This window comes from Lampetra fluviatilis, chromosome 51 (assembly GCF_964198595.1).
Source record: "Lampetra fluviatilis chromosome 51, kcLamFluv1.1, whole genome shotgun sequence".
NCBI lineage: Eukaryota > Metazoa > Chordata > Hyperoartia > Petromyzontiformes > Petromyzontidae > Lampetra > Lampetra fluviatilis.
The window spans coordinates 8,017,301-8,042,489 of NC_136325.1; the positions used below are offsets into that span (position 1 = coordinate 8,017,301).

The 25,189-nt window shown below is 48.3% G+C and overlaps 1 protein-coding gene across 1 annotated transcript in view; it reads left to right on the forward strand.

The window, feature by feature from the left end:
• The first annotated feature begins 6,396 nt into the window (after window positions 1–6,396).
• LOC144948798 (beta-arrestin-1-like) overlaps window positions 6,397–25,189 on the forward strand; it is a 32,445-nt gene continuing 13,652 nt past the window's right edge. The window contains exons 1-8 of the mRNA XM_078878447.1: window positions 6,397–6,461; window positions 8,451–8,578; window positions 14,125–14,155; window positions 14,937–14,997; window positions 16,455–16,499; window positions 17,695–17,891; window positions 19,419–19,478; window positions 22,935–23,005. Coding sequence (XP_078734573.1) covers window positions 8,559–8,578; window positions 14,125–14,155; window positions 14,937–14,997; window positions 16,455–16,499; window positions 17,695–17,891; window positions 19,419–19,478; window positions 22,935–23,005 — 485 coding nt within the window. The 5' untranslated portion in view covers window positions 6,397–6,461; window positions 8,451–8,558. The remainder of the gene's footprint in view (window positions 6,462–8,450; window positions 8,579–14,124; window positions 14,156–14,936; window positions 14,998–16,454; window positions 16,500–17,694; window positions 17,892–19,418; window positions 19,479–22,934; window positions 23,006–25,189) is intronic.

Genomic DNA, 25,189 nt, shown 5'->3' on the forward strand with positions numbered 1-25,189 from the left:
GTGGCCGAAACGTCGTGAGAATTGTATTTTATTATGTTTTATTTTTATTATTTTATTATTTCCATTCTACGTGACTTTACCGAAAGAACCAAGAAGATATATATTTTTTACCTTACCAGCTAAAGCTCACTGAGCGATGAGCTTCTTTTTTGAGAAGTGACCTGACCACCACAAACGATAACTCAACGAAGTGGCTTATCATCACGTGGACATTTATAGCAGCAAAATAATACGAATAGTAATCAAGCATGTTTCTAAATACAGTAAAACCTTGGATTGCGAGTAACTTGGTCTGCGACTACTTTGCAAGATGAGCAAAAAATTTAAGTAAATATTAATTTGATAAACGAGCGAGGTCTTGCAATACGAGTAGTACGTGTTTACGCGTTGTCTGCCGAGCGTCACGTGATCACAACTGATATACGAGTGCTTTGATATACGAGTGCTTTGGATTACAAACACGTTTCCGGAACGAATTATGCTCGCAATCCAATGTTTTACTGTACGTGCTCCCTTTGTTAAAATGTTGTAATGCATCTACTACCGTACTACTATTCCGCGTAGAGCCAGGCAAGTCTGTAGTATTGTCCGAGGTGATACTCTCCCAAGGGCTGTGTGCTCGAGTCATGTGACTTGGACTCGAGTCAGACTCGAGTCATGAATTTGATGACTTGCGACTCGACTTGGACTTGCATAACAATGACTTTGTCCCACCTATGAGATGTGGACTCGAGTCATGTGACTTGGACTCGAGTCAGACTCGAGTCATGAATTTGATGACTTGCGACTCGACTTGGACTTGCATAACAATGACTTTGTCCCACCTCTGCTGATTTCGTCAAGGAGCAAAAGGACATCATCACCTCGCAATAGCAGCAGCAGAGGATTTTGGTTCGGACATCGAACAAAAACGGTGGTCACCGCATCGCGCGGCGCTTTCAGATGCGCTTCTGCGACCGTCTGGGACGCTCTTCCCTTCCGATGTTATGAAGCCACTGGAGCTGTGCACGTTTAAATCATCATCTAGATTGACAAATTCATTCCTTTAGAACTGCTTTTTGTGTTGAGTTGTCCTTCCCGCGAACCTTAGATTTGCATGGTCGGCTACGTATAGTGCGAAAGAAGTTCAACACACACACATACACATCAGTGCCAACTGACGGCCAAAGACGTAGATTCTTGACTCTGCCGTGACCTTTCAGCATCCCTAATTCGAAAAGCAATTACCAAATTGGCTTTTCTGATCGGGATTAAAGAAAATCGCATTAACCCCCCCCCTCCACACACTTCACGACCCACGGTGGTGGCGTTAAGCGTTTCACAAGACGCCTCTTTGGGTCTGGCACCATTTGCATTCGAAATCCCGCCCGCGTTATTGCTCTGGAGGTGTTTGAACTCCTCCTGCCGCGTTGCACAGAAGGTCCGGGCACGCACAGCGAGTCCTCGTTTGGCGCGCGAGAGGTCGATCGCGTTCGCGCAGAAAAGGTGCCGCGGAAAGCGAAAACACGTGCCAAGCGAAAAACAACGTCCCCGTGAATGAATGTAGCAACGGTAGAGTTGGGCGAGATGCGATGTGCTACCACGCCCACCGCACAATGGGATTGCGGGACAAATGACTGAGGATACCCCGCCGCCACGGTACCCTATCAATCCGCGTCATATCGGCACGCGATCCGCGTCACGACAGCGTGCGTTCCGCGCGAGAAAAGTGTGTTCCCAAATACAAGAACGGCGTTGTAGCGAAAAACGCGTTAAGCGAGGACTTACCATATATATTTTTTAAAGCTTTTGCAGATGTCCAGTAGATGCCCAGTGTTTCGGAAAACTTGTCAGACACGGTTCCTACTCCGACATTGTGCTGTGTTTCCGCAGGGCAAAGCATCACGTGGGAGGTGTGCAAGTACCCTGAGCGATTGTCTGCGAGCGCTCGCGAACAGCACTTGCCCCAAACTTCTGTTGAGGCTATACGAGTAATCTTTGAGCGAGCGAGGGAGCGGTGGCGTTGTGGTTAGCAGCTCCGCGCTACGATACCGGCGGTCCGGTGTTGGATCACCGCTCACAGGCAGCATTGCCCCATCCCTCCGTTCGTTTTTTGGTCCCTCGCCGCGAGAGATTTTGAGATTAAAGAGTCGCTTAGTTTCCGGCCACAGACAGACAGACAGAAAGCGAGAGAGAGAGCAGTGGTGGCAGCGGTGGTGGTGGTGAAGACTGGACCCAAAATTAACCCCACCTTTAATCGCTCGAGATAAATGTCCCGTCCCCTGCGCCCCCGCTGAGATGTGTTTCCACAGCCGGCTCTCAGAAGTGATTTCCACTCGGACCATTTTCAGCGGTAACCACGAGCCCCCCCAACCCTCAATAACACTCCCTGTAAGCAACAAGAACACTCTCGCAGGAACCAAATGTGTAGCGTGACCCTTGTGTAGTGTCAGTGAGTTCGGAGACGAGGTTTGTAGGGTCACCTGCTTTACAGATATGGCTGCAGAGTTTGGTGGTGGTACATGTTGTTAACGTCGTTTATTGTGAAAATTCGGTCACAGTTCCTATGACCACTGTTTCATTGCTTTTATGGCTTTATTTTGGTGATTTTAGAAAAGTTTTTTTGGTTTGGCCATGTTTGTTTGTTGTAGTACAGAGTTAGACTGATGGCCTTAATATAAGTTGTCTTGTGGTTGTTGTTGTTTGACTTGCATCCCACTGGGATTTTTGCACACAGTGTTGGTGTACGGTGCTTTTTCTGCAATATTTTGCTGTCTTTTCTTGGATTTTCTGTTTGCACTTAGTCACATAGTCACTTTAAGATGTTTTCTTGTTCATGTTTTTGTTTTCTGTTTGTTGCGGTTGCACCCGATTCAAGAGCCGAATTGCTCACAGGGCTATACCTAATAAATGAACTTGAACTATTGAACACACACGATCTCGCCTGCGCACTCTACAGTCGCTAGCCTATAACACAACACTCGCCGTCTAACACCGACGGCGCTGACCGAGACAGCCAACAGGCTTTCTAGCAGCGCAATATCGAGAGAATATGGCAGCGACGACAGCGACGACGAGACGATCCAATCCCAGAACCGACAGCCTTGAGCCCCCCGCTCTCGGCCCCTTTTATGCTCCCAGCGCGGCCTGGCTCCGCCCTGGCCACGCCTCCCTTCTCGAACCCGCCAGCAGGTTCCAGGGGCCTCCAGGTGGGGGCGCTCCATGACCCTTGCCCCAGTTCCTCCGCCCTGCCGACACAGCCGTGCATATGCTCACCAGCGTGTGGACTGTTTGCCCACCGCAGTTGCCGCTGCTGGTCACCAGTCGGCGCTATTACACTACACTTGTATAAAGTGGGGGGGGGGGGGAGCAAATAGACAAAGAGTGTGGGGGACTCGACATAACAGTAAACACATTTCCGATTTATCAAAATTTCGCAAGGCAACAAAAACAACAACAAACAGTCCCAGACCACACCAATATATCACGCAGTCCCTCAACCCAGCCACCAACCCACCCAGCCACCCATCACCAAGACACCAACCCACCCAGCTACCAACCCACCCAGACACCAACCCACCAGGCCACCAACCCACGCACCCACCCAGCCACCAACCCACCCAGCCACCAACCCACCCAGCCACCAACCCACCCAGCCACCAACCCACCCAGTCACCCACCCAGCCACCAACCCACCCAGCCACCCACCACCCAGTCACCCACCCACCCAGCTACCAACCCACCCACCCAGCCACCCACACACCCAACCAGCCACCCACCCACCCAGCCACCAACCCAATGTGGAGGGAAAACCCAGAACGACCCGGAGGAAGATCAATGTGTTCACAGGGGAGAACGTGTCAACTCCAAATATACAGACATCGTCAGGGTCGGGGATCGAACCCAGGACCTCCTGCATACCGGGTGAGGTAGATAACATCTCGAACCGGGACAACCCCCTGCTTAAGACGTCTTATCTGTTCAATGCCGTATTTTGGAACCTATAATTACAACTCCACTGCTCAGATTAGATCTGCGCAATAAATGCTAGGGGAGGAAGGCGGGGGGAGGCGAGGGGAGGCGGGGGGAGGCGGGGGGAGGCGGGTGGGGGCGGAAACCTAGACTGTGTCTATATTCGTGGCATTGCTGAATGTGCTTTTGTCTTATACATCTGAAGTGGATATTATTCTTCTTGGCTTTTTCGGTAAAGTCACATAGAAGGGAAATAATAAAATAATACAAATAAAACAATAAAATAATTCTCATGACGTTTCGGCCACAACGCAAGCAGCCGTCCTCAGGTGAAGAACAGGTCTGTTGGAAAAAGACGCTGTCTTTCCGACAGACCTGTTCTTCACCTGAGGACGGCTGCTTGCGTTGTGGCCGAAACGTCGTGAGAATTATTTTATGATGTTTTATTTTTATTATTTTATTATTTCCCTTCTACGTGACTTTACCGAAAGAACCAAGAAGATGAATCCCTGCAGTCACGAAAGCTTTAAGTGGATATTATTGTTTGCTGTCCGGCCACCAGACCTCTGCCCCTACCACCCTCCGCCTATCCTCATCCATGCCCATTTCACAATTTCACGCATGTCTCCCCATACCCCACTGGCTCTCACCCAGGCTGGACCCATCAGACACCGTCACTCAACATCACATTCCACCTTATTCTGCCTTATCTACCCCCGCAACATTAGCTCCATTCCCAGCCCCTGTCTCTCCATCCATTCCATCACCTTCCTCACTGAACGCCGTCCGATTTCATCTTAAAGCACTCTGGAAAGGGCGCTATACGAATGCGAAAGAGAATAGAATTGAAAGCACACGTGGTTGTGACAGCGTTTATATGTGCAGACCATACGCCTTCTCCGACTATCTGCCCCTCCATACATTTCTATTCTTAAAATTTCTTGAATGATCTTTTTGGTTCTTTCGGTAAAGTCACGTAGAAGGAAAATAATAAGAATAAAACATAATAAATAATAAAATAATTCTCACGACGTTTCGGCCACAACTCTGCCTTCTCGACAGACCTGTTCTCCATCTAAAGACGGCTGCTTGCGTTGTGGCCGAAACGTCGTGAGAATTATTTTATTATGTTTTATTTTTATTATTTTATTATTTTCCTTCTACGTGATACTTTACGGAAAGAACCAACAAGATGAATCCCTGCAGTCACGAAAGATTTAAATCGAAATTCTTGAATTATTTTTCAGCTGAATCTTTTTCAACGCAAGCAACACGTCCGCACCGGACTCCACATTCGACTGCCTCATCGGCAGAGTGGGGCTCGCTTTAGCCAATGCTCGTGGTGCAAATGATGATAATAATAATAGTTCAATTTATAACGCGCGCAAATTTGCAGACGTAGTGGCCGCAACTCAGAGGCGCGGAGCCAAGTTCAGAGTCGCTCGAAAGCGCATGATTGTAGATGTGAGTTTTAAAGTCTCTCTTGAAGGAGGCGATTGAGGTGATGCTGCGAATGTGCAGAGGGATATCGTTCCAGACTGTTGGGGCTGCCACCGAGAAGAGGCGCATAGACACGATGACCATCCTGGATCTGGGTATCAAGAGGAGGTCGTGAGTCGCGCTGCGCAGGCATCTGCCGTGTGCTGAGCTGCAAGTTGTCAATAATGAAGAGAGGTACGGCGGGCAGGCGGATATGAAGGCATTGTGGTAGAGGCAGGTGGTCTTGTATGTGACCCTACTGACGATGGGTAGTCAGTTGAGAGCAAATGCCACGGCGAGGTGTTTACAAGACAGGCGCGTGATGGGCGTGTCGTGAGATGTGTGGTGTTGCGATGTAATGTGAGCCTCTGTTAATTTACAGCCGTTTCCTAACCCACTGCTGTGAGATCAGAGGAGAGGTGGGGGTTCGTTTGACCATACTTCACCATGCTAGTCAGTGCGTGTTGGTAATCGCCTCTTCGTAAGCACAAATTGTACAACGAGTACAAATAGTGGACACGCGTGTGCACGCATCGATGGCACAGATCGAAAACATAAAATGCCGGTGGGCAAATTATATTGCCTCTGCATCTCATTAACCTGCAACTTCACCTCTTAATTCTAAATTATTTTATTTCTATTATTACTTCTATTAATTTTATTTTTATTTTTTACCTACGTGACTTTACCGAAAAAGCCTAAGAGTACTCACCTCTTAACCTTCTACATTCTCCACTCTCTAATCCTTGACCTCCCCCACCATCAACAACCCCCCTCCCCCCTCCTCCCCACCAACCATGTGCTTTACCGTGACTCCTTCAAGTCGGCCTCGACGGAGTTGGGGCAGCGATTAAGACGTAAGCGCTTAAGACGCACAAAGTTAGGAGCGTCCGTCCGCGCTGATCGGATTTGAGTGCTTCGAGTATATATAGAGAGAAAGATCAAGAAACCCTCCCGACAAGGGATCGTTAATCAGCGCCTCCAGCATCGCCCATCACCTTCTGCACTGCGCCCTTCCTCTCGTCTCACAGGTGCCCAGCCAGCTCCCGTCTCATTTGGAATGGTCACTCGAGTTAAGAGGATGGGATGGGATGCAGTGAGGTGGGATGGGGTGGAAAGGGGATGGCGTGAAATAGCTGACTAACATTTTTGTATTTTAACAGGTAAAGCCCATTGAGCTTTGTCGCTCTTTTTTCAGAATCTAACTGGCTATCGTAAGTTATATCTCAGTGGCTTATGACGTGGAAATGTATTACAGCCAAATGCTCTGAAGGCGTGATGTTCATTCTAAAATGTGGAGGGGAAAAACCGGAGGACCCGGAGAAAAATCCACCCGGCCACGGCGGAGAGAGAGAAAGATACACAAACTCCAAATATACAGCAGCAGCAGGCATCAGGGTCGGGATCGAACCCACGACCTCCTGCATACCAGGCGAGGTGGTTAACATCTCCTAGCCACCATGGGGTGAAATGGGATTGGGTGGAATAGGATGGGATGTAAAAGGAAGGGTTGGTATGGGATGGGTTCGAATAGAATGAAATGGGATGCGGTGGAAGGAGTTGGCATAGCATTCAAATGTCAAAAGAGCCATCTCTGACAGATTGCTTAGTGTACAATGTGAGTAAAAAGCGTGGGGAAGCACGCTTCGTTTTAAAAAAAAAAAGACTCCAAATCCTGCTGATGAGACGCAGAATGTGAAAACCGCTCCGGAGTTTGCGCGCTCGCTCAAACTCGTCGCTCGACGAATGTGGCCTGGAAAGCCAAAGCGGCTGACGACTTCCAAATGGGCATCGGTGCGGTTGCTTGCCTCCTCTTTCAAGTCCCGAGACATTGGTGGTGGAAATTCTACGTTCCTGTCGGCGTGCTTAAACCTCACGGCGCAGTGACAACAATAAAATAACGACACTTAAGTACGCCTTGTTTTCTCCGTAGCAATTATAACAACAACAATAATGATGTGAGATCAACTTTGCTTAAAGCCGTGCTGGTGTATGCTGAACTTCTTTCGCAGCGTACATAGCCAACCGTAATAATCGAAGCACTGTGGCTTGTCTTTAATGTCTATCTGTGAGCTTCTATGGGTCTGCATGCGTCTCTGTATCTCCAGGTGCCTCTGGGTATAATGTAGTGTGGGTCGCATGGCCACAATCGCATTGCTGTGGACCGTGTCTCTAAGTTTCCCATTCATGAAGGAGACCTGCTTGTCGATCTGTATGTATTTTTCGATTTAAAGTTTTCGTGACTGCAGGGATTCATCTTCTTGGTTCTTTCGGTAAAGTCGTCACGTAGAAGGGAAATAATAAAATAATACAAATTCAACATAATAAAATACAATTCTCACGACGTTTCGGCCACAACGCAAGCAGCCGTCCTCAGGTGAAGAACAGGTCTGTCGGAAAGACAGCGTCTGAATGAACACCACCAAGCTTGGCAGCGTATATTTAAGCTGGGTTAGGGGAGGAAGGGCGCCTTGACAAATGTATTTGCATATCAACAGAGGAATTTAGCATATTTATGGGAAATGCAACGTCGTGAGAATTGTATTCTATGTTTTATTTTTATTATTTTATTATTCCCTTCTACGTGACTTTACCGAAAGAACCAAGAAGATCTGTATGTATGTTGAACTTCGTTCGCACCGTACGTAGCCAACCGTGCTGATCGTAGGTGCGGGGGGGGGGGAGTAGAACAGTAAACTAGACACAACGAGCGGTTCTAAAGACACGAGTTTCCAACCGAGATTTAAAGATGCCGCAGCTCCAGTGGCTTCCGAACATCGGAGAGGGATCTCGATCGATTCGCTGTTTGCTTTGCGAGCAAGCGGCAGGGAGGGCTTGGCACGCGTGACCGCGGCTAATCGATTAGAGCTTCACTCGTGGATTCGTCGTTTGTCTGGGCCTCATGCCCTCTCTGTGCCGTGCGCTCACAACTCGCTGCTCTTTCTTCCCGCTCGCTTTGCTCTTTCAACTCGCGACCCTCCCTGGCGCTGTCCACTCGACCGCGGTGCTGATCGGCGCAGACCTCGGGGTGGAAGTGAGGCTACTGCTGCTACTGCTGCATCTGCTGCTGCTGCTACTGCATCTGCTGCCGCTACTGCCTCTGCTGCGGACGGAGACGAACAACGGAGATGGGAGACGGCGGAAACCGGTAAAGAAGTCGTGGTGTGAGCGTTTTGCCTGTTAGCAGTGCCGCAGAGAGAGACGTAGAGAGAGATGGGGAGAGATAGGGGTGATACTGTGTCTGTACCAAGGACGTTTGCCAGTTCGCCTCTTAAAGTAGCATCGCTCGGCCAACTGGTTGGTGGAGCGATGTGTGTACGTTGAACTTCTTTCGCACCGTACGGAGCCAATCATGATACTCGAAGGAGCGGGGGAAGGACAACAAACTAAACACAACAACAACAGCAGCAACATCAGTTTTTTTTTTTTTAAAAGAAGCGAGTTCGTCAATCTAGACGATGATTTTAAAAGTGCCATAGCGCCCACTGGCTTCCGAACATCGGAGGGAAGAGCGTTCCAGACGGCAGCAGAAGCGACCGGCGACTTTGGTTGCGCAACGCGAGACGCGACGCCGGCACGAGGAGTTGATGCAACTTTGTCGCGCGAATCTCTGCGGGCGCCGCGGTCACGTCACGTGGTGCCGAACAACCAATGGGCACGCGGGCAACAACGAGACGGGGGAAGGGGAGGAGCTACAAATATTATAATTAAATAATCCACGGCCGTGTGGGGGGAGTGAGTGAGTGTGTGGGGGGAGTGTGTGGGGGGAGTGAGTGGGGGAGTGAGTGTGTGGGGGGGAGTGTGTGGGGGGAGTGAGTGGGGGAGTGAGTGTGTGGGGGGAGTGTGTGGGGGGAGTGAGTGGGGGAGTGAGTGTGTGGGGGGAGTGTGTGGGGGGAGTGAGTGGGGGAGTGAGTGTGTGGGGGGAGTGTGTGGGGGGAGTGAGTGGGGGAGTGAGTGTGTGGGGGGAGTGTGTGGGGGGAGTGAGTGGGGGAGTGAGTGTGTGGGGGGAGTGTGTGGGGGGAGTGAGTGGGGGAGTCTGTGGGGGGAGTGAGTGTGTGAGTGTGTGGAGTGAGTGTGTGAGTGTGTGGGGGCGAGTGTGGGGGGAGTGTGTAGGGGAGTGAGTGTGTGTGGGGGAGTGAGTGTGTGAGTGTGTGGGGGGGAGTGTGGGGGGAGTGTGTAGGGGAGTGAGTGTGTAGGGGGAGTGAGTGTGTGAGTATGTGGGGGGAGTGAGTGTGTGAGTGTGTGGGGGGAGAGTGTGGGGGGAGTTAGTCTGTGAGTATGTGAGTGTGTGGGGGGTTGAGAAATGTGACGTCACATCAAAATGCGCAACTTTAAATAAATACAGACAACACGTTCTACTTAATTAAATAGACGTTTTAATAAATGTTTTCTCCTACAACATCAGAGTGCAGCGGCACATTAAGTACGCACTACAATGACAATAGTTTAAAGCGATTTGAAGCATGTTTTATTTGGGGGGGGAGGCAGAGCTGTGTGACGTCATATTTGAGGGGGGGGGGGTTCTGACTTTTTGTGACGCCGTGTGACGATGGGGGGGTGGGGGGGGAGTAAAAAAATCGTCCAAAATCGCGTGACGTCATTTATGGACGGCCCCTTAGGTGCTACCCTCTAACAGCACTTGCCCCGACAGTCTGTTAAAGTTACGCGGGGCTGGTCGTTGTCTTGTGGTCTTCACTGCCTGAGAGTCGTGGGTGGAACTTCCATGAGCTGCCTTGCTCTGCTCGAAGCGTGGACAATTGCCTCCCTCCCCGGTGGCTTCGTGGCTATTGCTGGTGCCCGGCTAGGTGCATGTCCGGTGAGCATAGGGGGTGGGGGGCAGGGGTGGTGCGCGCATAAGCCTCGCCCTGAGTCAATGCGCTCATCCGTCCGGGAAGCTTCCCATTAGCGCGATTAGCTCGAGTGAGCGTGGGCAGGGTAAGTTTAGCCAAACTCGATTTGATTTAAATCCTCGGACGCACGGATTACGGGCGAGGGAGACGTCAAGACCCCGGACCGCATCCCTGGCGACCGTTTGGAAAGGCCGTGTCCAGAAGCGCACTCCGTGAATTGTAATGCACTTTGATTTAAAGCTTTCGTGACTGCAGGGATTCATATTCTTGGTTCTTTCAGTCACGTAGAAGGGAAATAATAAAATAATATAAATATAAAACAATAAAAAAACTTTTTTTATTGTTTTATATTATAAAAAAAATAATATAAGTATAAAATTATTTTTTTATGTTTATTTTTTTATTTTTATTGTTTCATACTTATATTATTTTATTATTTCCCTTCTACGTGACTTTACCGAAAGAACCAAGAATATGTAATAAACTTCTTCTTTTGCCCCTCCAAGGACGGGTGCATTGCAGTAAATCTGAAACTTGCAAGCGAAAATCAGACCGCGACGTGATATTAATTGCATCAATTCGTGTGCAATTTGTAAGGTCGCGGTGACACAGACCTGTTTCAGTTAAAGGTTATAATCCCTTGTTCATCACGACGTCCTTTTTATTCCGCGCTTTTATTTAACTCACTCTGTCTGTTGTTGTTGTTGTCGTATCCTCAAATGTTGTTACTCAATTTTAACCCACTTCCCAATGTGGTATCGACTTGGTATACTTATGTCATACTGATGACAATACTATATTCTATCATAAAAAATAAAAATTCTATATTTTTTAAACATTCTTTGTTAGATGTTATGTTTCGGCTTGGGTCTAATTGTCCACGCTCAACTGACGTTGGCTGTAAATCACCACGTTCTCTTACGCTATGGCAAGCTTCGGGGCCACTTCCTGGAGTCGTGGAGTTCTGCTATTACGAGTAGGGTACATTTCATCAAAGCGTGTTCTTAAAAAAGTATTTTTAAATATTACTTATTACTTCGATGTCTCAATAGCATGACGGAGATCGCGTGACGTGAGGGTTCTGCCTTTTTTAATTTAACTTTTATTAATTTTTATTTTTATTTTTTTACCTACGTGACTTTACCGAAAAAAACTAAGAATATGAATCCTTGCAGTCACGAAAGCTTCAAATCTAGAATTTGCAGTGAGGGTTGCGAGTTGACGCCGAGGAGGGGGGAGGAGGCGCCTCGCCCCCCCCCCCCCATGTGGAGTGACGTCACCTGCTCATGATTATTAATGAGGGGGGGGGGGGGTCCATGTGGAGAACGTCACCTGTTCATGAGTATTAATGAGGGGGCTGGTCAACGTGGAGTGACGTCACGCACGGGACACACAGACATCTCGGCTCATTTTTGTCGTAAAGGGCCGTCCATAAATGACGTCACGCACCTAGGGGGGGGGGAGGTCAGACATTTGTGACGATGTGTGACGAGGGGGGGGGGGGGTTGAGAAATGTGACGTCACATCAAAAAGCGCAACTTTAAATAAATATAGACAACACGTTCTACTTAATTAAATAGACTTTGTAATAAATGTTTACTCCTACAACATCAGAGTGCAGCGCCACATTAAATACGCACTACAATGACAATAGTTTAAAGCGATTTGAAGCATGTTAAAAAAAAATGTGGTGGGGGGGGGGGGCAGAGCTTTGTGGCCTCATATTTGAGGGGGGGTCTGACTTTTTGTGACGCCGTGTAACTAAGGGGGGGGGGTCAAAATCGTCCAAAATCGCGTGACGTCATTTATGGACGGCCCCTAAATAGATTTGACCTCTCGCTCGACTCATGGATGCACTCCGGGCAACGGGCGGGGCTCGCTGAGTGGTGGGCGGGGCTTCCTGAGTAGTGGGCGGGGCTAGCTGAGTGGTGGGCGGGGCCAGCTGAGTGATGGGCGGGGCTATCTGAGTGGTGGGCGGGGCTAGCTGAGTAATGGGCGGGGCTAGCTGAGTGGTGAGCGGGGCTAGCTGAGTGATGGGCGGGGCTAGCTTAGTAATGGGCGGGGCTAGCTGAGTGGTGGGCGGGGCGAGCTGAGTGATGGGCGGGGCCAGCTGAGTGGTGGGCGGGGCTAGCTGAGTGGTGGGCGGGGCTAGCTGAGTGGTGGGTGGGGCCAGTTGAGTGGTGGGCAGGACTAGCTGAGTGGTGGGCGGGGCTAGCTGAGTGATGGGCGGGGCCAGCTGAGTGGTAGGCGGGGCTAGCTGAGTGGTGGGCGGGGCTTCCTGAGTGGTGGGCGGGGCCAGCTGAGTGATGGGCGGGGCTAGCTGAGTGATGGGCGGGGCTAGCTGAGTGATGGGCGGGGCTAGCTGAGTGATGGGCGGGGCCAGCTGAGTGGTGGGCGGGGTACCAACAACAAGCTAAATCGGCTTACGCGACCAATATTATCCGTAATAAAGGTTTAAAAATACTAATATTATTCTGGCAAATCGCCTTATGAAGCTGATTGTACTCATCTGCGAAACGCCCCAGTACTCAAATGTGTACATGTTGTGGATATCCGCTCCCAGCAACACCGATGTGCTGAAGTAATACACTCGATTTAAAGCTTTCGTGACTGCAGGGATTCATCTTTTTGGTTCTTTCGGTAAAGTCACGTAGAATGGAAATAATAAAATAATAAAAATATAACATAATAAAATAATTCTCACAACAGAGCTGTTCTTCACCTGAGGACGGCTGCTTGCGTTGTGGCCAAAACATCGTGATAATTATTTTATTATGTTTTATTTTTATTATTTTATTATGTTTTATTTTTATTATTTTGTTATTTTCCTTCTACGTGACTTTACCGAAAGAACCAAGAAGAGTAATACACTCCTCATTAACGCGTTAATGAGGAGTGTCTTACCCCTTCTCACGAGCTGTGTCGGGTGGCGGCAGGTTTAACGACACATTTATATTTGCGCGATCTACCCCCCCCCCCCCAAAAAAATTTTTTATTATGGATAATATTTGTCGCTTAGTTCTACTACTACTAACGACTACGCGTTAAACGAGTGTTTTCACATTTCCCGTGTTTAAATATTTAAACAAAAAAAGCAGATACCATCAAAGAAACTATTTTTAAATAACAACTGTGGATAACATCGTTATCAGGGTGTCCGCTTAGCACACTGACAAGCCCCCCCTCCCCCCATCGTTGAGTCCGATTGCAAATAAATGTTGGCTCGGTGATTCGCCCAGCACGCCACGCATGGACCCAACTGATGATGCAATTACCATACAATTACCACTTTGTCCGCACGCAGAAGGGGCGAATTGATTATTCGCTAGCCCCCCACCCCCTCCCGTCCCCCCTCAATAAAAAGAAATAAACAAAAACATGAACTCATCTTCTTGGTTCTTTCGGTAAAAAATTTAACATATTATGTTTTATTTTTATTATTAATAAAACATGTTATGTTTTATTTTTATTATTTTAATAAAACATAACATGTTTTATTTTTATTATTTTATTACTTCCCTTCTACGTGACTTTACCGAAAGAACCAAGAAGATGAATCCATGCAGTCACGAAAGCTTTAAATCGAAAAAACATGAGCTACTTAATGTTGTTTAATGCTGCCGTAGTATTGTTAAATCGAGCGTGGGTGTGGTAAAACGTGGTTAACATCCACCTCTTCCAAGGCGTCTGGCCATCGTGGAAACGTAGGCCAAAGGAGCCTGTTTTAGAGGGTTCCTTTGGTCGATCGGCAGGCCATTGCAGGGGCTGCGCCTTGAACTCTCTGATAGTGGTGGATGTCGTTACCCCGACCAATCTGACTCTGTCTCATGTGTTGTGTCCGCAGTGTCTTCAAGAAAACGAGCCCCAATGGCAAGGTGGGTCGCGCGCAATGCAATGCAGTACGATTACACGACACGATGTGGATTCGTGTGACGTGGAAACGTGACCACGTCTCCGGACGTTCCGCTGAAACCGCGGGCGTATTCATTTCATAGAGAGAGGCAGCCAGAAATAGAGCAGAGGACGAAGGGAGGGGTAGGAGAGTGCGTGGTGGAGGGGAGTGGAGTGAGATGAGTGGTGAGGGGTAAGAGAGTGGGTGGAGGGGAGTAGAGTGAGATGAGAGGTAGGAGAGTGCGTGGAGGGGAGTGGAGTGAGATGAGTGGGGAGGGGTAAGAGAGTGGGTGGATGGGAGTAGAGTGAGATGAGAGGTAGGAGAGTGCGTGGAGGGGAGTGGAGTGAGATGAGAGGGGAGATGCAGGTGAGTGCGTGGAGGGGAGTGAAATGAGAAGGAAGGGGTAAGGGAGTGTGTGGAGGGGAGTGGAGTGAGATGAGAGGGGAGAGGCAGGAGAGTGCGTGGAGTGGAGTAGAGTGAGATTAGAGGGGAGGGGTAGGAGAGTGCGTGGAGGGGAGTAGGCCTTCCACCTAGGTCGACTCAGCCTCAAATTAGTACCTGGTGCAGTATATATAAACATCACGAGTGGGGGAGACAAAGGCGACCGGGCGTGTTGCTGACCGCCCACCGCTTTGTGTGCAGCGCCTTCCTTCATAGGAGCTGCTCGCTCACAACACTTGCCTCTAAAGTCTGTGCAGGCTACACAGGGTACCTTTGTCTGGTCTTCGATGAATTTCACACCTTGAATCTCTCCCTTTGTGCAGATCACGCTTTACCTGGGCAAGCGCGACTACGTCGACCACGTCGATCACGTGGACCCCATAGGTCAGTTGACCCACTCATTGTCGCCGGTTTCGCAAGTTCAACCCCTGGCTGGGGTGGAGGGGGGAGTGGTTAACTGGACCAATCGTCCCCCTCTCTCTCCGGGGTCAATAGCACAATTGCAAAGTTGTGGCGGAAATTCTGGAGTGACTCTGACCCTGCCATAGGAACGTGCAATTTCCAACAAACGCCACGTGGTTGTGAACGCGAGTTGAGCACGGCTGGGACGCGTCGTTTCCGCACGATGGAGGAGCCATTTGGAAGCTCGTGACGCGCACGACTGTGTGCCAGTGACGTCACGGCATCTACTTTAAGGACCCGGATTGAGGAAGGAACCATGCCTGGAGTGAGAACTCCGTGGTTATCACCTGGCGATGTGCTTGCTGATCGCTGAGGGGGGGGGGGGGCAGCGTGGATAGTGGTTAAATGACGTCACGCACCTAGGGGGGGGGGGGGGGGTCAGACATTTGTGACGATGTGTGACGAGGTGGGGGGGGGGGGTTGAGAAATGTGACGTCACGTAAAAATGTGCAACTTTAAATAAATATAGACAACACGTTCTACTTAATTAAATATACTTTTTAATAAAATGTTTTCTCCTTCAACATAGCGCCACCTTAAATACGCACGACAATGACAATAGTTTTAAAGCGATTTGAAGCATGTTTTATATATTTTTTTGGGGGGGGGAGGCGGGGGTCTGACTTTTTGTGACGATGTTTGGCAAGGAGGGGGGGGGGGGTGAGAAATGTGACGTCACATCAAAATGCGCAACTTTAAATAAATATAGACAACACGTTCTACTTAATTACATAGACTTTTTAATAAATGTTTTCTCCTACAACATCAGAGTGCAGCGGCACATTAAATTCGCACTACAATGACAATAGTTTAAAGCGATTTGAAGCATGTTTTATTTGGGGGGGGGGGGGGCAGAGCTGTGTGACGTCATATTTGAGGGGGGGGGGGGTCTGACTTTTTGTGACGCCGTGTGACGATGGGGGGGGGGGCGGCGGGGGGGGAGTTAAATATCGTCCAAAATCGCGTGACGTCATTTATGGACGGCCCCTTAGGTGCTACTTTCTAACAGCACTTGCCCCTACAGCAGGGGTCGGCAACCAAAATAACAAGAAGAGCCATTTCTTTCCAATTCGGTACAAAATTCAGTATTTCAAGAGCCGCAATGCATCTGAGTACATACTGTACATACGTACATATCGTCAAGAAGCAGCCCGCAAAGAGCCGCATGCGGCTCCGGAGCCGTAGGTTGCCGACCCCTGGCCTACAGTCTATTAAAGCTACGCGGGGCTGGTCTTTGCCTCGTGGTCTTCACTGCCTGAAAGTCGCGTGAGGAACTTACATGAGCCGACTCGGTACCAGCGGCCGTGTTCTACCCCCGGTGGCTTCGGGGCTATTGCTGGTGCCTGGCTAAGACCATTGGGTCGATTTTTGTCTCGCAGATGGTATCGTCATCCTCGATCCGGAGTATCTTAAGGAACGCAAAGGTGAGTCATGTCTTCGTGTGGCCTGTCTTCATCATCACCATCGTCATCGCCATCGTCGTCATCAGCCGTGGTCTATACACTGCTGGATTAAAGCCTCGCCGAGCCGTCGCGTGCCTCCGCGAATCTCGCGATCTTTCACGGCTCCTTAACGAGCCGGTCGCTCCATCTCCCAGGTGCTACATTACCTGCGCGCTCTCGAATGCCACGAGGGAAAATTCGTCATGGAGGGGGGGGGGGGCGGTGGGTGGGTGGGTGCAGTGCCCGGGGGAACTCACTCACCGTGTGCCCCCCCCCCCCCCAAAGCGTGGGGCCCGGGGCGCTCGCCCCAAGGAACGCCTCTGTCTCTGTGTAATGATACGTACACGTGAGGCGTTCTACCCAGCCAGTGTTCTTCTGGCTGGGTAGAATTGTATCGAGTGTGCGTCTCTGCAAGTTGCCTCTCACGATGCTGGGCCCGTCGTTTCGAACTCTCACGACTCGTCGTAGATGTCCAAGGCTCCCCCAGAGCAAGAAAAGCTGCTGATCTGATGTCAACAGATAGGCGCCCGAGTCTGGAATCGAACCCAGGTCCCTTCTGGTTTGTGAGGCGCTGACGTTCCCAACGCGCCGAGATGTTAACTACCTCGCCTGGTATGTCGGAGGTTGTGGGGTCGATCCCGACCCTGACGCCTGCTGCTGTATATTTGGAGTTTGCGGTGTCTCTCTCCCTGGCGGTCGCGTGGATTTTTCTCCGGGTCCTCCGGTTTTTCCCTCGATGCTTTCAGAGTATTTGGCTGCTATGACTTCCCACGTGATAAGCCACCTTCATGAGGCTATCGCTTGTGGCCAGGTCGCTTCTGAAAAACCGCTGCTTAGCTTAGTGGGCCTTACCAGGTTAAAAAAAATATAGTTTTAGATTATTTTCATAAAAAATATTTTTCATTTCTAGATTTGAAGCTTCCGTGGCTGCAAGGATTCATACTCTTAGTTTTTTTCGGTAAAGTCACGTAGGTAAAAAATAAAATAAATCACGACGTTGCCGTCATCAGGTGGGGAAGCATGGCCTGCTGCCGATGCAGACTCTTTTAAAACGTCGAGTATGAAAGAGTGTTTAGTTGTACAGTACATTGTCTATGTTATTTGACTGCTGATCTTTCCTTTCTTGGATCCCCCCCCCCATTCACCGCCACCCCCCTCCCCCGCCCCCACCCTACAGCCTACGTGCAGATGACGTGCGCGTTCCGCTACGGACGCGACGATCTGGACGTGCTGGACATGACGTTCCGCAAGGAAATCTACGTGACCACCACGCAGGTGTTCCCGCCGCTGCCCGGGGACAAGAAGCCGCTCACTCAGCTGCAGGAGCGACTCGTGAAGAAGACCGGCGACAACAGCTTCCCGTTCGTATTCGAGGTGTGAGCACGGCGTCCGTCCGGTCCGTCCGACTGGACCGACTCACCGACCGACCGACGGGACCAACCGACTGACCCACCGACCGATTTTCTGACCGACCAACCAAGCAACTGATCCACCAACTGATCCACCCAGCGATCCACCAATTGACCTACTGACCGATTGACCGACCCACCGACCAACTCACCCACCCACCGACCCACCCACCGACCCACCCACCCACCGACCCACCCACCCATCCACCCACCCACCGACCCACCCACCCACCGACCGACCCACCCACCGACCGACCGACCGACCGACCGACCCACCCATCCACCCACCCACCGACCCACCCACCCACCGACCCACCGACCCACCATCCGTGATATCCACTTTCGCGGACCAGCCACGGCACGTCCGGCAGGGGAGGGGAAAGCTGCATGGCCACATGGAGATGGTGAACCCTCGTGTGTCCCGTTGCGAGACCGAGGGCCCTGTCACATCGCTACGGGGGCAGTGCGCGCCGGAGAATTGGGAGAACGGCCAACAGAAGCGGATATGAAAGTAAACTATCCATTCTAGATTTCAAGCTTTCGTGACTGCAAGGATTCATATTCTTAGGTTTTTTCGGTAAAGTCACGTAGGTAACAAATTAAAATTAGTTTAAAAAAAAACTATCCACTAAAACTATTTTTTTTATTTTCCAAAGTAAGGTCCACTGAACTATAATCGCTCTTTTTGACCGAAGATGTTTTTTGTTGGTGACCGTGGCTGAGGCCGCACTTGAGAACCCCGTGGTTTAGCCCCAGGCGGCTGCTGGAACCTGGATTTGAACCCAGGGCCTCAGCGTGTGTCAGTGCCGCGCCTCTGACTCTCTGAACCACCACCACCACCCCCACCACCACCACCACCACTCCCACCACCCCCACCACCACCACCACCACCACCCCCACCACCACCACCACCACCACCACCACCACCCCACCACCCCCACCACCACCACCCCCACCACCACCACCAGGTCACCTCCTCAAGCCACCCCAATCCACTTGTCTCGCTCAGTCGCGATGATGTGGGCGATGATGCGCACGATGATGTGGGTGATAATGTGGGTGATGATGTGGAAGATGATGTGGGTGATGATGCGCACGATGATGTGGGTAATGATGTGGCTGATGATGTGGAAGATGATGTGGGTGATGATGCGCACGATGATGTGGGTAATGATGTGGGTGATGATGTGGGTGATGATGTGGGTGATGATGTGGGTGATGATGTAGGTGATGATGTGGGCAACGATGTGGAAGATGATGCGGGTGATGATGCGCACGATGATGTGGGTAATGATGCAGACGATGATGCAGGCGATTATGTGGGCGATGTTCCATCAGGGGAGTCGCGAGTAGCAGCCGTGCGACGACTCTGCGCTCACTTTGCGTTCAAGTTTGGATCGTCGTATTCACGACGCCGAGAGAGCAGCGAGTCGCAGAGAGAGAGAGAGAGACAGAGGGTCGCTGTGAACTGACTCCCTTTCGACTCTTTCAGCTTCCACAAAACCTGCCGTGCTCTATCACTCTCCAGCCGGGACCGGATGACGCTGGCAAGGTGAGTGGCAACGTTTTGAAAATAAAACTCGGTGCGATTTTAGCGTCGGTGCCAACTTGGTTTGATTTTATTTAGTTTTTTTTTTTATGATGAAAGTGTTTTTGTAGGTCAGCTTTATGTTCACGGATGCGGTCCGAGACATGTCGTTTGGTTTCCCCAATGTAACTGCTACCACAGAGGCAACTTAGTTTGTAGACACCAGGGTACTGTATGTCTGGAACCACATCTTTTACAGACGGTACCAGATCACGGATTTTATGTACTGTGTTGAATCGGACCTGGATCTTGTGTTTAATCAGGATTTTGGAGATCTTTTTTGTGACCCCAGCAATGTAGGGTAAGGTGATGGTCTTGAAAGGCTCCTCAACAGGATCCTTCTTGGTGGTTGGAGTGATGGCTTTGCGGATTGTGTAGTCGGAGTAACCATTAGCCTTAAGAGCTTGGCGTACGTGTTTGAGTTCACTGGAAATGTGTTCATGGTCGGAGATGCATTGGGCTCTATGATATAGAGTCTTGATGAGGGAATTCTTCTGGGATGGATGGTGGTGGGAATCCGGTTTTAGATAAGCATCCGTGTGGGTGGCTTTCCTGTAGACAGAGTGGCTCATTGAACCATCAGGTCTCCTTTTGATTAGGACATCCAAAAAGGGTAGCTTGCCATCATTTTCGACTTCCATGGTGAATCTGATGGCTGGGTGTATGGAATTGATATGGTCGAGAAATTGGTCTAGAGCAGGCCGGCCATGTGGCCAGATGACACTTTTGTCATCTGGCCACATGGCCGGCCTGCTCTAGACCAATTTCTCGACCATATCAATTCCATACACCCAGCCATCAGATTCACCATGGAAGTCGAAAATGATGGCAAGCTACCCTTTTTGGATGTCCTAATCAAAAGGAGACCTGATGGTTCAATGAGCCACTCTGTCTACAGGAAAGCCACCCACACGGATGCTTATCTAAAACCGGATTCCCACCACCATCCATCCCAGAAGAATTCCCTCATCAAGACTCTATATCATAGAGCCCAATGCATCTCCGACCATGAACACATTTCCAGTGAACTCAAACACGTACGCCAAGCTCTTAAGGCTAATGGTTACTCCGACTACACAATCCGCAAAGCCATCACTCCAACCACCAAGAAGGATCCTGTTGAGGAGCCTTTCAAGACCATCACCTTACCCTACATTGCTGGGGTCACAAAAAAGATCTCCAAAATCCTGATTAAACACAAGATCCAGGTCCGATTCAACACAGTACATAAAATCCGTGATCTGGTACCGTCTGTAAAAGATGTGGTTCCAGACATACAGTACCCTGGTGTCTACAAACTAAGTTGCCTCTGTGGTAGCAGTTACATTGGGGAAACCAAACGACATGTCTCGGACCGCATCCGTGAACATAAAGCTGACCTGAAACACTGTAGGACAAACACCTCAGCCGTGGCAGATCACTGTTACAACTCAGTGGGCTCACATGACATTGACTTCTCCAAGACAGAGGTTCTCTGCAAGCCATCTGGCTATCATGAGAGATTCGTACATGAGGCGATCCACATTTACAAACACAGAGACAATTTTAACCGAGAAGATGGATTCTGGCTTAGCAATCACTGGAAGGACGTAATAAACCATTTTGATACACATTAGGGTGGGTAGAATAATACATAGTGTTATATTAAAAATGTATAAGGTATAGGGTGGTTTATAGCAATACAGTATATAATTTAATGTTGGTTTTGCCTATGGAAGTATATAGTACGGTATAGACGCGTGTGATGTAAGAGAATAAAGTTTAGATGGAAGCATATTATATAATTTTTTACAACGTAGAATTTTTCATGTATTACTTACTGTTAGTAACTCAGCTTATTGTAGAGTATAGTAAGTTTACTGATGATGCTATGTAGTTTATACTTTAGTTTGTCATGCAGTTTATACTGTAGTTTTTTACGTGGTTGTTTAGTAACTACAGCTACATACTATTAACATTCCTTTCCTTTGTTAATGCTCCCTCCCTTCCCCCCCCCCCTTTGATGCTGATAATCCTGCATAATGCACGGGCATAGTATTGATTTGGAACCCCCCCCGCCCACCTCCTACGCATTTTCCATATGCTGAATTCCTCTTGATATGCAAATTATTTTGTTTAGGCGCTCTTCTTCCCACCTCCCCCCCCTCTAACCCAGCTTAAATATACGCTCCAAGCTTGGGGTGTTTCATTCTTCGCCTGAGGATGGCTGCTTGCGTTGTGGCCGAAACGTCGTGAGAATTGTTTTATTATGTTTTATTTTTATTATTTTATTACTTCCCTTCTACGTGACTTTACCGAAAGAACCAAGAAGATGAATCCCTGCAGTCACGAAAGCTTTAAATCGAAATATGTTTTTGTAGGTTTAGAGAAATGTAATTGTGTCGTGCACCCAACCACCTGACCCATCCAATCGGTAACGGTTCTCAAGTTGCGAACTTAACGAGGCCAGTCAGTTCCTTACACCGGTTGTGTGTGTGCGTTGTACGTGTTGAATTGTTTTTTGGACGTGTTGAATTGTTTTTTGGACGTGTTGAATTGTTTTTTGGACGTGTTGAATTGTTTTTTGTACGTGTTGACTTGTTTTTTGGACGTGTTAAATTGTTTTTTGGACGTGTTAAATTGTTTTTTGGGCGTGCTGAATTGTTTTTTGTACGTACTAAATTTTTGTTGTCCAAGTTGACTTGTTTTTTGGACGTGTTGAATTGTTTTATGGACATGTTGAATTTTTTTTGGACGTGTTGAATTGTTTTTTGGACGTGTTAAATAGTTTTTTGGACGTGTTGAATTGATTTTTGTACGTGTTGACTTGTTTTTTGGACGTGTTGAATTGTTTTTTGGACGTGTTGAATTGTTTTTGGACGTTTTGCATTGTTTTTTGCACGTGCTGAATTTTTGTTGTCCAAGTTGATTTGTTTTTTGGACGTGTTGAATTGTTTTTTGGACGTGTTGAATTGTTTTTTGGACGTGTTGAATTGTTTTTTGGACGTGTTGATTTGTTTTTTGGACGTGTCGAATAGCTTTTTGTCCGTACCCAAAATCTCGTCAGCCACGCGACCTTTCTGGAGCGCATCTCTGCAGCAGACGTCGTCGGTTCAATGCGAGCCAAACTCTGGACCGGTTTCGACACTCGGTCTCTCATCAGCGCGGTCACGCTCCCTTGCACGCTCGCTCGCCTGCTTCAAGCAACGCTGGTGCATTGCCGGAAGTCTATTGGCGAATATCCCTTCTCTCTCTCTGTGAGATATGGGTGCCCGTTTCAACATAAGCGGTAGCTTTGTCGATGAATACACTTCCTGCAGGAACTGTCCAGCACTTAGGAGCGGAACGTCGGACATTGTATCGATGCAGTGGTTGTGGTGGTGGTGGTGGTGGGGAGGGTGTGATCCACGCTGTGTGTGTGTCCTTGTGCGTGTCCGCCAGCAAGCCTGCGGCGTGGACTTCGAGGTGAAGGCGTTTTGTGCCGAGAATCTGGAGGAAAAGATTCACAAAAGGTCAGAGTAGTGGTCAACTGGGAGGAGGCTCACAGTGATGACCCGCGGACTCGCACTGAGACCCGTAGACTCACACAGAGACCCGTAGACTCACACAGAGATCCGTAGACTTACACAGAGACCCGTAGACTCACACAGAGACCCGTAGACTCACACAGAGACCCGTAGACTCGCACAGAGGCCCGTAGACTCACACAGAGACCCGTAGAATCGCACAGAGACCCGTAGACTCACACAGAGACCCGTAGACTCACACAGAGACCCGTAAACTCACACAGAGACCCGTAGACTCGCACAGACAGCCTTAAACTCACAGAGAGACCCGTAGACTTGCAGACTTGCAAAGAGACCCGTAAACTCGCACAGTGGCTGTGTTGGTGTGAATCCTGTGAAATTGCAAGCCCACTGGCTATCAAGAAAGATTCGTTCACGAAGACATCCACATATATAGACACAGACACAATTGTTGAACCTATCAACGTTACTTTACCGAAAGATCCAAATAATATCATAGAAACAAAATATAATTTAAGTAAATAAAATTAAATTAAATCACGACGTTTCGAACGCAATACAAGCGCTCATCGTTAGGTGTAAATGGGGTAAAACACACAGCGAGGGAACACACAGGGGCACAACCACGTACATAGCAACATAGGGAACGGCAAACTGCATGGAGGCAAATACAGCAAGAAGATGGGAGACCAGAACTTAGAAACATCACGTGATGCAAACCAGTCGGCCAACAACACAGTTAGACACTAACCTGGTTGACCACGTATTTCAAAAGACTGCTAAAAAAAATGTTGCGTTAATTATATTCATTGTTTTTTTGTGTTAATCTCAAGATTAACACAAACAAACCAATGAGTATCATTTCTGCAGTCACGAAAGCTTCAATTCTAGATTGATATCAAAGAACTCTGCGCTACAAACTCGGCGACCCGAGTTCGATTCCCGCTCACGGCTAATACCAATGACGATCATCTTAACCAGTCCTAGGCATTCCCTAGATCGACTCAGCCTCAAATGAGTACCTGCTACGGTGTGTAAACATCGCCACTGGGGGATGATTCTGGTCACCCACCCTCTCGTGTAATGTGCCGGCCTGCATAGGTGCGACTCGCTAACAGCACTTGCCCCAAACATCTGTTCAAGGCTATACGGGGGATCTTTGTCACGTGCTTAGGATTGCCAACTCTTGACTGAAGCTACTCCGGGACCGTTTTATTCTTAGAATTATTACGAATATTACATTTTATCAAAATATCTCCTCGTTATTAAAATCTCCCGGGTTTGATTCAATTGCCACGATGGCAATTCCGGTTTGGCCAACGCCGGCACCTACGATTAGCACGCTTGGCTAAGTACGGTGCGAAAGAAGTTCAACACGCATACACATACGTATATGCGTTCGAAACGTCCTGATTTAATTTAATTTATTTAAATTTTATTTTATTTCAACGCGTACAAACAGCACTTTACCTTTATCTTTACCTTCTTGGTTCTTTCGGTAAAGTCACGTAGAATGAAAGTAATAAAATAATAAAAATAAAACATAATAAGATAATTCTCACGACGTTTCGGCCACAACGGAAGCAGCCGTCCTCAGGTGAAGACCAGGTCTGTCGGGGAGACAGCGTCTAACAGACCTGGTCTTCACCTGAGGACGGCTGCTTGCGTTGTGGCCGAAACGTCGTGAGAATTATTTTATTATGTTTTATTTTAATTATTTTATTACTTCCCTTCTACGTGACTTTACCGAAAGAACCAAGAAGATGAATCCCTGCAATCACGAAAGCTTTAAATCGAAATGTAATAATATAACATAATTTTATTATATTATAATATTTTATTATTATATTATTTTATTATATTAAAATATTATATTAATTTATTATATTATTTTATTATGTTTAATATTTTTATTATTTCCCTTCTACGTGACTTTACCGAAAGAACCAAGAAGATGAATCCCTGCAGTCACGAAAGCTTTAAATCGAAATTTAATAATATAACATAATTTTATTATATTATAATATTTTATTATTATATTATTTCATTATATTAAAATATTATATTAATTTATTATATTATTTTATTATGTTTAATATTTTTATTATTTCCCTTCTACGTGACTTTACCGAAAGAACCAAGAAGATGAATCCCTGCAGTCACGAAAGC